The 13,581-nt window shown below is 30.3% G+C and overlaps 1 protein-coding gene across 1 annotated transcript; it reads right to left on the bottom strand.

Moving 5' to 3' along the window:
• Positions 1–3,693: 3,693 nt before the first annotated feature.
• Positions 3,694–5,297, bottom strand: LOC112716091 (GATA transcription factor 9). The gene is made up of 2 exons (XM_025767939.3): positions 4,932–5,297; positions 3,694–4,738 (listed from the first exon to the last, which is right to left on the bottom strand). The coding sequence occupies exons 1-2, from the start codon at positions 5,157–5,159 to the stop codon at positions 4,040–4,042; spliced, it is 927 nt and encodes a 308-aa protein (XP_025623724.1). The 5' UTR covers positions 5,160–5,297; the 3' UTR covers positions 3,694–4,039.
• Positions 5,298–13,581: the final 8,284 nt, after the last annotated feature.

Raw genomic sequence — 13,581 nt, 5'->3', positions numbered from 1 at the left:
AGTATAATATTATTGTCAAGTGTTCAACAAAGGAATTAATTATTTGTTATCCAATTTCAGTTTTTTCTTTTTCAAATTTTCATTTTTACCCTACTTTCACATTCGCTCTTCTCATCCCTATCTTTGTTCTTCTCTGTTGGAACCACAATACCATTGACGGCCACTCGTCAAATCCCCAGCAGCCTAATATACATCCAATAATTCTTAATAATTTAATTTTAATGCACTATTAGTGTAAAATAATTTTATACGTGCATTTAATTATATAACGTCACATTAACAAAAATAACTATATTTTATATTGAACAAGTGAATGATCATCTAAAAAAATGTATATAATTATACGGCTGTGTTTGCACTGTCAGTGCATCAAAATTAAACTTTAATTCTTAAACCATCAGAATGAATATCCAAAACTTAACAGAAAAAAAAATATTCAAAACTTCACTTAAAACAAAAAATTCAAAAGTGAGATATCATGAAATGTGCGATTCCAAAATTTCGAAAATAGTAGAGACTAAGGTAAAAACCAAGACCAAACAAAAAATAAAACAAAACAAAAAAACACATTCAAAATTCAACATAATGAACTAATAACCATGTTAGATTCAGTTATGGTAAGTTAAACATTTAAAATACTTAAAATTAGAAGAACATGCAGTAACCCACTAAAAAAACTTCCGAAAGTGGGATAAAAATTTATATATATTTGATTAAACATCAAAATTCCTAAACCATCCAAATGAACATCCGGGAACATTCATAGTAATATAATACATATCATATGAAGGGAATTCTGTTTTCAATTTATGTAATTTGGAATGGGTTATGGGTTAAAGTAGCTTCCTCTTGTTTATTTCTGAAGGTTCGTAAAAAGACATGTTATAGAGACACCAAATATCTATCCTTGCTTTTCCATGTAGATATGGCTTTCTACTTTCTTTAATTAAATCTTGATAGTCTTGGAATCAAATGCCAAACATAAAATTTAAAATTCTCAACTTTAATTCAAATTTCACGAGCCAAATAAACTCTTAAAGTATATATGTTTAGTTGGGAGTTACGCATAATACACTTCATAAAAATTTGTTTCTCATTTTAACCCAACAGTCAAATGTATAAGAAACTTACTATAGAACGAAGTTGTTATTCATCATAAAAAAAAAAAATAAATAAATAAAAGAACGAAGTTGTTATTTAGTATCTGTCTATTGCAATATAGTTAAGGAAAAAAAAAACGAAAGAAACCTTAAACTTGGGAAAATGGGTTATGGTCCTGTAAAGATTGAAATGAGAATAAATAAAATAAATTATCTTATATAAAAATGCACCCCAATGGTAACAACACTTATAATTGTGATGATAAATCTTTTTCTTGTGGTGACATTTATAATCTAATATCGAGCAAAAAAAAAAAAAAAAAACAAGTTTATTAACGGTGGTTTTATTTTTTGTTTGGTCTTCAAGCTATCAATTGCAGACTTAATTTTTTTTTTTCAGTAAGATGCGTTGTCAAAGAATCTTTATCTGACCAATCTATTATCTTATATTAATTATCAATTTTCACAATTAATAAATTTTTCCTCTCTTAACTACAAGGTGAGAAACAGTTAGGCAATGCAAGCTACTACTGCATTTAGCTTCTATTTTATTTTTAAAATGTTTTGTAATAATTGAAAGAAAAATCATGTCAATATATTCATCAACCCCCCGGGAAGAGCCTGAACATTGCACAAGAATTTTTTTTTTTTTTTTTGTCATGATAGCATTTAATAAAAGCAATATTGGTACCTAAAAAGTGGAATACAGTGGCTTGTATGTTATCCACACACATACACCAAAAAAGATTTAATTTGTTATAAGACTACGTGATATATTCATCTTCGTTTTAATAGATAAGAAGCTCCACGGTTGTGTAAATAAAATAGCACTAATTTATTCATATAAATCACAATACACGAACAAACGCACAAGGCCACGGAAATACACGTGATCACTGCATTTTCTAGCTTCATTATTCTCACTCTAATAATGTATCATTATACACATATAATAGTATGGTATACTTTATCTTCTATTTAAATAATTAGAGTAGGGTAAATTAATCAGCCTTCACTTTAATCCTTGCCCTTAGAACCTTTATTCCTCGGTATATCCTTTTGGGATAAATATACTAACACATAATGTGTGACTTTTCAGCAAGAAAAAGTGAAAAAGAAAAAAAGAAAAAAAAAAAGAGAAGATTCATGCCTGCCTACTAATATTTTAGTGATTAATTCAATAATAGTTAAATATTTCTATAACGGTCCTCTGGATTTGCGATGCCGCACTATATAATATAATAAAGCTAATATAACATGTATCCATCAAATTCCTTCACTCTTTTTATGTTTAATCATTGTAAACCATGTCAGTGTAGAAGAATTTTATATTGATATGCAATCAAACATTATTCATTAAAAGTGATTAGCTTCATATTTACTATCTTATATATACAACAAAATTTAATTGGATCAATATGATGCTATGTTTTATTGATAATATTTCTGATCAAATACATTTGATAGATAATCATCAAGGAGTTGTGACCATTATTACGACAATGTGAGCACCACTGAGATAACAAGTTGGTAAGTAAGAACAAACTATATAATTTTGCTAATTACATGTCCAATTTATTTTAACAATCAATAACGAGATAAGTAGATAACTGTTCTAGCACTCTTTAAAATTTAGGGTACATTACCTCCTATATAATAAATTTGATTATGTATAAATCTAATATGAAATAAATGTTTGTATAATTTAGTTAAATATAGAATATTGTGTTGTGCTGTGTTGTGTTGAATTTTAAGTATTTAATGTATATATTAATTATTTTTATTCTTTTTAAAATATAGCTAACTTGAAAATTAAAATATCTCCATAATTTCACAATACATTTAATGCGTGTTACAAAAATGATTTTTATCCAAACTTTATCTATAGATTACATTAGTTAAAAAGAATGGTTATTTATATATATTAATATTGAATAAAATAGATCTATTACATAATGATGCATCATAAAAAGATATTTTATCTTCTTGTTTCATGAGAATAGCGATACAATTTTTAAGTAGATATACCTTGTGATATAATTAAGTTTCATATCTACTGTGATGAGATAAAATGGTCAGAAATGCTATGTGGATAGAGGGCATAAAAGGATGCAAGTCATGGATGTGATTCAGGAGTGGTTTAACTCTTGAAAGATCTAAAAAAAACTACTACTAACAAATTTGGGCTGTAGTAGTTAGCTAACTAGTCTTTATAAGCAAAATTCTTACTTAAATAAAAAGGAAACAACTTCTCTTGAAAGATCTATCCATGAGTTTTGTTTCGGTTAGTACTTGTAGGGGTTTCAGTAAAATCATACTCTTTTTGGGAGTCACTGAAAGTGTTGTTGGAGAGGTTTATTCTGATTTAGAATTCGTACCTTATTTCGTACCGCGCCTATGAATATGCCCTTTAATTCAATACTTATGTTTAATTATATATAAAAGAAAATATTTTTAACCCAACTATCTACTAAAATGATAATTTTATATGAATCACAGATTAATAAAATAGTATACATTTTGTAGTTGAATTCACAACTTAAGAATTCTCTCTTAATCATCCTTGTGTTTTTTAAGTTAAAAAAATGGCATGTAATTCTAACATTACCCAATTATTACTGCAACTATTATACAAAAATGAAATTGGGTACATATAAAGGAGAATGTTGATGTGTGTAAGCTGTAACATTTCAAGTCTGTGAAAATGATGACTTGAAAAAACACTACATCAGTCACCATAAAAGATAAAACATTAAACTCAAAAAAGTTAAAGGCCAAAAATGAAAAGAAAAGAAAAGAATTTTAAGTAAGCAAGAAGTCAATCAAACAAATCCCTAACAAATTTAAAAAAAAAAAGGGTAAAGAAGTACTATATGGCTAGAAATTAAATTAGGAAAAGTTGCACGGAGAAGTCTATTCTACTCTAGAATTAAAGCGGACTAGATTAGGTGGCCAAAATGGGGACCCAGTTGCTGATGGATCAAGTAATCCTGACCGTTGGATGAGACATCAAACATGATGCTCTGGTGATGGTGATGATGAAGCAGTTGCTGCTGATGTTGTTGCTGGGCCCGCATCATCTCCTTTTGGCGCCGCAACTCCAGAACCTTCCGGTGCGAGTTTGAGTGCTTAGTCAGCACGAAAGTCGGGCTGGCAGCCGGCCTATACTCAGGCACCAGCCGGCCTGACTTATACCTCACTCCGCATGCATTGCACAATGTCTTTGGGCCCATGGGCCCTGTCCGCCACTGAGGTGTCTTGTCTGTGGCGCAATGCAGGCACTTCCTGCCCTCCCCTTCTTCATCTCTGCTGTCCTTCTTCCTTGCCACGGGCTTCTTGGGAAGAGCCATGGGCTCGGGCTGGGAAGATGATGTGGTTGGGGACACCACGAGGAGGCGGGAGTTCCAGTTGCATGTCGGCCCACGCGAGCGCTTGCTTCGGGCCTTAGCTGGAACCGACAGTTGTGGGTTGAGTATTGAGTTGGCTCGGTTGGGCTCAACTTGGTGGTGGAATTCACGGGCCTCGGTGTCGCTTCGGGCCTTTATGCCTGATATGAGCTGCATCCTCTGCAGGTCCTCGCTCGAAAATGATTCCTCGGTGAAATTGGATAACCATTCCAGTTCAGCAAGATCATCGTACTGTTTTTCCAAATTAGAAATATATTATTATTATTATTACACTTTCGATGTAAAGGAAACAAGTTAAGAGAAGGGAAATTTCAGGAATTTTGTTGTATGTGTTGGACGTGAGAACTAAGTCATACTTAATTTCATATTTATTTATATAAAATGATGAATTAACAGAATAAAACAATAAAAATTGGTTATATACCGGGACGGAGAGGTCGGCGGTCAGGAAATTGGGGTTCGTGGAAGAGGAATTGATGCTGTCTAGGGCAGTGGGGGAGGAGTGGGTGGAGTTGGTGGTGGTGGTGTTGGGAATAAACGGAGCAGTAGCTGCTTCTTCGTTCGAGAAATCAAAGAATTCCTCAACCATGAAATGCTCAGAACTCGGGGCATTATTGTCTTGCTGCTGCTCAAACAACTCTTGAGCTTCCATCGCCACAAATTCAACAATTCTTCTTTTCTTGTTTGTTTTTAAATCTAAGTGAGAAAGTGAGAGAGAAAAAACACACTAGTAGTTAGAACTTAGAAGGTTTATATGCCTCTGAAAAGGACCCATTGCTATGGACCCTAGCTAGTTACCTTATATTTAAATACCATGGATTATATTATTTATCAATTATAATATTATTAACAATTAAATACATAAGTACTACTATACATACATTGGAATGGGTACAAACGTAGCTTCCTCTTATTTATTTCTCAAGATCCGTAAAAAGACTTGCTATGGAGACACCAATATCTAACCTTTGCTTTTTCAACTAGATTCAGCTTTAATTTCTCCTTTGTTTAATTAAGCCTTTGCTAATCATGGAATCAAATCTGAACCCACGACCTATCATAGTAACTCCTTAATTCTAAAGGGAAGAGCAGTAATTTTTTTAGTTAGTAATTATAATTACGAAAATGTTTGATAATTAAAGAAAATCAGCAAAAAACAGTCATAACTTACCTTATTTAACATTCATTAATTGTCGCTGACCTATCATAGTAACTCCTTAATTCTAAAGTGAAGAGCAGTAATTTTTTTAGTTAGTAATTATAACTACGAAAATATTTGGTAACCAAAGAAAATCAGCAAAAAACAGTAATAACTTGCCTTATTTAACATTCATTAATTGTCGCGACAATTAATAAATGCTAAATAAGGCAAGTTATAGCTGTTTTTTTTTATTTATCTAACATTATCTTTAATTTGAATTAGTCGAGTAGTTAATTTATTTGTTCGTTTAAGTAAGTGTTAAAAATTTAAATTTCGTTTTATATATATAACAATTTATTAACTAACATCAAATCCTTAAATCAACTTGGCAACTTTATCACTTGATTTCTTAACTAATAGAAGCATTTTATCGTCGGTAGATGACTTGCGACTAAAAGATTAGATATCACATTTGACCACGGTAAATATATATACTTTGGGGAAAAAATTGAGCAACTTAGTATAGGACCAAACTGTTATTTAGTATTTGTCTTCTATTGGCTATTGCAGCTGATAGAGACAGTGGTGGGGCAAAACGGATATGGTAGTTTGTGATGATTACTAGGGTAATTAAATTGAATTCCATCATGGTAAAAATAAAGTAAAATAAAATTGACTTGGACATACACAACGTGGGTGTGGTCCTGTAGAATGCATAAATATCTTACATATATAAAAATGCACTTTAATGTATGGTAACAAATTTATAAAAAATATTTGATAACAAAAATAATTAACTAAAATCAGACAAAATTTATTTTATCTAATATTTATTAATTATTATAATAATTAATAAATATTAAATAAGATAAATTTTATTTTTTTTCTAATATTACCGTAAATTTATAACAATTATGACCATCAAATATTTATTAATAATTTAATATCACTCGATGGATATAAGCCGAGCAAAAGCATCAAAAGTTTCGATGGCTTAATCTTTTTATTGCTTTCCAAGCTGTCCATTGCTGACTTAAAAAGTTTTTCAGTAAAATGAGTTGTCAAAGAATCTTTATCTGACCAAGCTATTATCTTATACTAATGATCAATTATGCAAGTTAAATCCCAATTAATAACTATTTATCCTTTAATTTATTAACTCTAAGGTGAGATCAGAAGCAGCTAGCTAGCACTCGTAGCTCATTTGTTTTACTTAACATATTTCCTAATTAATAAAAGGAGAAAAAAAAAATAGCATATATATTGCCCCACATCCACTCAATGGAAAATCACCACAAGAATTTTTTGGTGATGATAACATTTAATAAAAGCAAAGCTGGTACCTACCAAAAAGATAGAATGCAACATTGCTAGTAGTGTGAATGGAGTGTATTGTTACTAAAACTGTGTGCTACTATACATACATATATATGTGATATTTGATAGAGTGTGATATTTGTAAGCAATTACTAACTATAACTAGAGAGGGCGGTGGTAACATACACTGACTAGTGCATGAGGCCATGGAAAGAGTGTCATGTGACCACCGCAATTCTAGCTTCATTCTCACTCTAATAATGCATCATTATATTTATATATTAAATATATAAAATTATATATTTTTTTATTAAAGAACTATAGGGTGAATTAATTAATTGATTGATCAATTTAATTAAGCCGTTCTTCCCCAATCAGCTTACTCTTTAAACCTTTATTACTGCATATCCTTTTGAGACTTTTTATAATGGGTCATTCTAATAAAATTATGTTATAGTAATTATGGTGATTATAATATAACATTTTAAAAAATATTATTAAAATATAAAAATATCATTTTAATTTTAATAATACTTATAAATATTATAATTACTATAGAAAAATCTTACTAGATTCACTATTTATAATATATTGACTGATCATGACTACGTACGAATACAATATACGATATATCATTTTTTGGAAGAAAAAGCAAAATAAAGAAGATCCATATTTGGATGGTTATATTTTAATCATAATTTGATCATGATAATACAAAATAACATGGGAAGACGATACAAATAGTTAAATTTATGTTACCACTATCACAGTCCTCTGGATTTGTGCGATGCTTGGTATCGTACATACACTATAATTGGATTAATTTACACTAATATTTAAAAATGCATATGTGCAAAAACTTCCTTAATTTCCTCCAATTCACTTTTGATTATCAGCTGTGTTTAATTATAGATAAAAATTTACACATAGTTATCTTTATATAAGACATATTTAATTAAACTATTATTTGATAATTTTTAATTATTGAGTCTTCGTTTTAATTATTATTGATGGTTAATTTTAAAGAATTTCATATATAGATATGCAATAAAGTAGATAAGAATTAATTAAATTTAATATTTATACCTAATCTGATGTTAATATAGAATTATTTTATACTAACAACAGATGGCATTTAAAAAGATCATTCTTTAGTCGCCTAATTAAATTAAAATATTACGATGGCTCACGTGATTGGAAAATGGGGGTGAAGTTTCCTTTTTATCTCTTGAAAAGAAACAAATGCAATAACTAGTCACATGCATATACATTGTTAACTAGATTCGGGAATCAAGAACAAATTCTTCCACGTACATGAAAAACCAACCTATCAATTTTCAAGCACTTAAAACTTGTTACAAGAAAAAAAATGATCTCTTTCTTTTTTACATATATATACCGCATCATCAATCATATATCTAGAGGATCTTATAGCGCAAGTTAATTATCCATTTTCTTCTAAATAATTAGTACTACATAATAATAATAATATCATCTAGATCTTAGAGATTATACTAAGGTCTAGGATATTGAATCACGGGTAGGATCGGAACTAAAGGAAAACGATGTGATGAGAAGAACTAACTATCGGTATCAGATACCTGTCTATGCACGAATCCGCTTTTTGCTTCTTTTTCTTACATTCCCTCTTCTATTGTGCACGATCATTTCCTGTCACTGAAACTTGTGTACATATATAATGGTAATTAGAGTTGAAAATAACAATGTCTAAACTTTTAATATAGTAATTGTTTCGAAAGTTATGTGAAACATAGATTTGTATCTGAACGTAAGGTCTAGTAAATTCTTTTGTAAGACAGCGTTTAATTTTTTTGGTGTCGAAGTATCGCCTGTCTGAGTTTTTCGAGAGGAGATTGGGGTGGTACTTGCAAAAGACTCTGATATTTAAGCTAATAAAGACTTTATTTGAACAAATTTTTATTAGATTAAAACGTGAGTTATAATTAGAGTGTCAAGTATATTTATAATAGAATTGATAATCACTCTTGTTAGAGTAGTTCTATTTTTTTTATGGATAAACGTTTTGTTTATCTTGCGAGTTTATTGGAATCTACCTTTTAGATGAGATAAAAATAATAGGAGAAGTTCATAGAGGTAGTTATCTGCTTTAGACAGGTAGAATTTAACCTCCTTATGTCGGTGTCCAATCTCTTTAAAAAACTCGAATTTATTGTGAGATCTACTTTTATATATAAATCTTTTTGTGTTATTAAGTCTGACTTTTATTCGTTGGACTAGGATATAAACAATAATATTACACATATTTTCCAAAAAAATTATATATTATTTATTTACTGGATAGTACTCTTATGAATTAGGAGTTGTAACACCCTACCATACAGAGTCTTATGCTTAAGTCATAATTCAGAGATGGCAAGGTATTACGACCTCTAAAATAAAAATTTAGTACATATAGTAGTATGAATGATTAATCATAACTAGGAGCCTTTGTAGAAAAAGGGGTAAACAAAAACCATTGCAACTCTAAAGCGCAACACTCCGATCGACAACATAATGAATAAGGATAAACCAACGCGAGAAAGTCCTAATCTCCATTGGTCCCACTGAACTGAAAATATCACTCCGAAGTCCTCCTTCATACTTAACACACTTCCATTCCTCATATTCCACCGGAGTCCCTTGGCACATACGAGAGAACCTGAACAGCTCCTCAAACTTGTCAGTATACTCTGATATGGACATGGTACCCTGCTTCAGCTGTAACAATCCAAGTTCCTTAGCCGTCCTAGCAGAAGTCGGAAAGTACTTCTTATAGAACTCTTCTTGGAAGACATTCCAGGTGATATAGTCATCACCCTGCTGCAGAAGACGTCGGATACCTTGCCACCAATGCGACGCTTCACCTGTAAGCATATAGGTAGCAAACTCAACACGCTGCCCTTCAGGCACCACTTGTGCTTGCAGTGCTCGCTCTATAGCCTGAAACCACGTATCAGCCTCAGTCGGACTAGTAGTCCCCTTGAACTTAGGTAGATTAACCTTTAAAAAGTTTGCTAGTATCATCGGACCCTGAACTCCACCTCCATCATTACTATGGTTGTTCATCTGTTGACCAAGAGCCTCAGCAGTGGCTTGCATAGCAGCAGCCATGTTCTCCAACGCAGTCATAAAGTTCACCGGGTCATTAGGGTTATTCTCTGGCGCACGAGCATTCGTACGACCTCTCGCACTACCTCTACCGCGTCCACGAGGCGCCATCTGGTTCCTATACACACCAAACAATCGATATTAAGTTGATCAGTCTCAATATCGGAAGTCTAGTGCTTCAAAGTCCCAAATGCATGCTCATGAACGTTTATGCCAAGGGACTCCGGTGGAATATGAGGAATGGAAGTGTGTTAAGTATGAAGGAGGACTCCGGAGTGATATTTTCAGTTCAGTGGGATCAATGGAGATTAGGACTTTCTCGCGTTGGTTTATCCTTATTCATTACGTTGTCGATCGGAGTGTTGCGCTTTAGAGTTGCGATGGTTTTTGTTTACCCCTTTTTCTACAAAGGCTCCTAGTTATGATCAATTATTCATAGTACTATATGTACTAAATTTTTATTTTAGAGGTCGTAATACCTTGCCATCTCTGAATTATGACTTAAGTATAAGATTCTGTATGGTAGGGTGTTACAGGAGTGAGATACATAATCACTTTTGATGACATTAACATATAATCTAAATGTTATTAATTAGCTAGTATGTTATGTTTTCTGTATTAATTTTTTGTTTCTGGTGGTCTTACTTATTAACTACTACTATTTCGAGTTTTTTTCGTTGCGAAAAGAGTGCAATAATCCATCATCCATGATAGGGGTGTATATGCCCCGATCCGATCCGAAAACTCAGCTCGACTTAGAATATTTTAGGGGCTAATTTGATTTGATTTCATTGGGTTTAGAATTTGATAAGGGTCTCAAAAATAGATCCGGTCATTATTTCGAGTCGGATTCGAATCATAGTTCGGGTCACCCGAAGTCGATCCGGTGGCCCGGTAATCATACACAAATGATATTTTGTGTTATTAGTAATAGATAATGGCTATTCTTATGTAAAATTTAAATATTGTAAACCTTAATATTTTGTGTTATTAGTCACTATAAGACTATAAATTAATATTTTATGTTTAAAACGCATAAGATTTTAGACTAATGCATAATATTGTGTTATTTGTATTGATTTAAATATTTGATGTTATTAGACAATATTAGTATTAATTATGGTTATGCTTTAATTTTAGAGAATGGTTGATTCTTGTTATATTTTTTTAAGTGAATTTTACTATGTAAATTGTGAAATAATGGTTGGAGATTAGGTGATTTTTACACACTAAAAATTCGATTTTCATCCAATTTTTACTCGGTTTTCACTCGACCCGAAAATACATAAATTTCATCGGGTCTAGAATCAAATTAGGGTCTAAAAATTAGGCCCGATCTATATTTTAAATAGAATCTGGGTTAAGTCAAATACAGTGTGATCGGACCATATACACCCCTAATCCATGATATTCTTAGTTCTTATCCTTTTGTCACAGGAAACGCTACTTGCTACCAGACATATTAATATTCTGATCTTCAATGCAAAAAGGAAAGTAATAAACAGTTCAAAAATTTTAAAAGGATATAAATATTTAGTTCGTCATCGAAGCGAATATAAAGATTTTGAGATACAAATACGTGTACATTTCTATATTATTTTTTTCAACGTTTATTTTTGCAAATAATGACACACATACAATTATTTTTTTTATAATATCAGTTGTCACTATTTTGTTTTTTCCCATAATAAACGGATACATTATATAAAATAATGTAAGAAATGAATTCTCAAGATTCTAGAGGCGGCAATAATATCGCAATTTTAATTAGTAGGCGACCTGTATTTAAAAAGAAAAAAGACTATGAGAAAACAAAGATAAGAGAGAAAGGAACAAATACCTAAAATGAAGAACTTTATGCTGATGACTACTACTCAAGAACATGACTGGTATGTAGATTTTACACCAATAATGTGATCACATTAATTGATGCGGGTCGCCTACGATTGCGATTTATATCCACTAAGGAGAGAAACTAAGATCATCTTTAGTGTTAGTTTTAGTTTGAATTTTATTTTTATTTTAAGTTTTATAAGATGATATATAAATATTTGTAAAATTATATATCATAAATAATTATTTAAAATTAAAAATAAAATTTATTTTTTAATATTTAATTTTAATTCAGTTAGAATTTTATATTATTTTTAATTTATTTTATTAACATAATTATACGAATAATAAAATTTTATTAGTTTTTGATTAAAGTGATACTGGATTTCTAAAGTAAAATCGATTTTATTTCATAAATAAATTTTAATAATGTAAATTTTAATTCTACATTAATTTATTTTTTTAAAAATATTAAAAATGATAAACTAAAAATATTTTATTGAAGTTGTTCTAACAAATTGATCCTTAATTTAATTGGTTGAAGTTGTTCTTTGCTTTTTCTTATAGCCATCAAAACTTTTTTTTAAGTTTTAACTTGCTTTTCTAAATCGACAACTAAAAATGTTAAAAGAGTATATTAAAATTAATCACTCAAATTAAGTATTATATATTTATGTATAAATATATGATAATTAAATTTATTTTTTAAAGTATATTTTATATTAGTAATTTATTTTAGTAACTGATTTTAATATATGTTTAACATTAATAATAATATATAACATATTGTTGAATTATATTGTTAGAACGTTCATCCTTTCAGTCCAAAAATATGTTAAGACTCAAAATTAAAATTTCTAGGACAAATATATACCACCACTCTAAAAAAAAAATAAACTTAACTTCTGTTTTCTCTTCTCAATAATCGGGAGGGAGCCAGCTGAAGCAAGTAACAAGAATAGATTTAGCAAAGAATTAGGTGTTTTTTGAAAAATATATATATATATATATATATTTTGTCAATTTTTAGCAAAATCAATGGTGGTTCAATATCTAATGGTTTAGGAGCGAAATCTACTCTTTTTTATGAGTACCAGTTTTATTTATATTAAAATTCATACCTTTGATAATGATGAAGAAGAAGAAACTAAGTTTTGCAAAAATTCGAAATAAACAATAAAACATAAAAGAATAAAAAAAATTAAATTACAGAAAGAAAAAGTGTTTGAAAAAGTAAAGGCCAAATTAAAAGATAAAGGCTAGAAAAGATAAAAGAGGCTGAATTTAAAGGAATCGAAACGACATTGTGAAGAAGATAAATTGCAAAGTGACAGGGAATTTAACTGGAAAGTAAAGACATAGAAGGAACCATTCAAAGAAAAAGACTCTTGACTGATTCAAAAAGTCGCTGGGATGTGAGTGAGTGTAAGTGTTTTCTCCGAAAAGATTCCAACCCTTGTTCCTTCGAGTCTTCTCCTATTTATAAGACTCTTCAACCAATTCGATTGAAATGTAACTTCCACGTACATTAATCCATGAATAACTATTTCCGCTCTTTGAGTGCTGTTGTAATTGCCACCAACTATCTTTACCTATTAACTTCCTTCGATTGCTTCAATCTCTCTTGATGAGTTCTATTTGATCAGCATTCTCT

Source organism: Arachis hypogaea, chromosome 10 (genome assembly GCF_003086295.3).
Source record: "Arachis hypogaea cultivar Tifrunner chromosome 10, arahy.Tifrunner.gnm2.J5K5, whole genome shotgun sequence".
In the NCBI taxonomy this organism is placed as follows: Eukaryota; Viridiplantae; Streptophyta; class Magnoliopsida; order Fabales; family Fabaceae; genus Arachis; species Arachis hypogaea.
The sequence above is the reverse complement of the archived record's forward strand: the minus strand, read 5'-3'. Positions and strand labels throughout refer to the sequence as shown.

What these genes read in the sequence shown, in the direction of transcription:
- LOC112716091 (XM_025767939.3), bottom strand. Translation starts at nt 5,159, where the DNA reads ATGGAAGCTCAAGAGTTGTTTGAGCAGCAGCAAGACAATAATGCCCCG. An exon ending in CCGCCGACCTCTCCGTCCCG is followed by an intron (nt 4,739 to 4,931) that starts GTATATAACCAA and finishes TTGGAAAAACAG; the next exon opens with TACGATGATCTTGCTGAACT.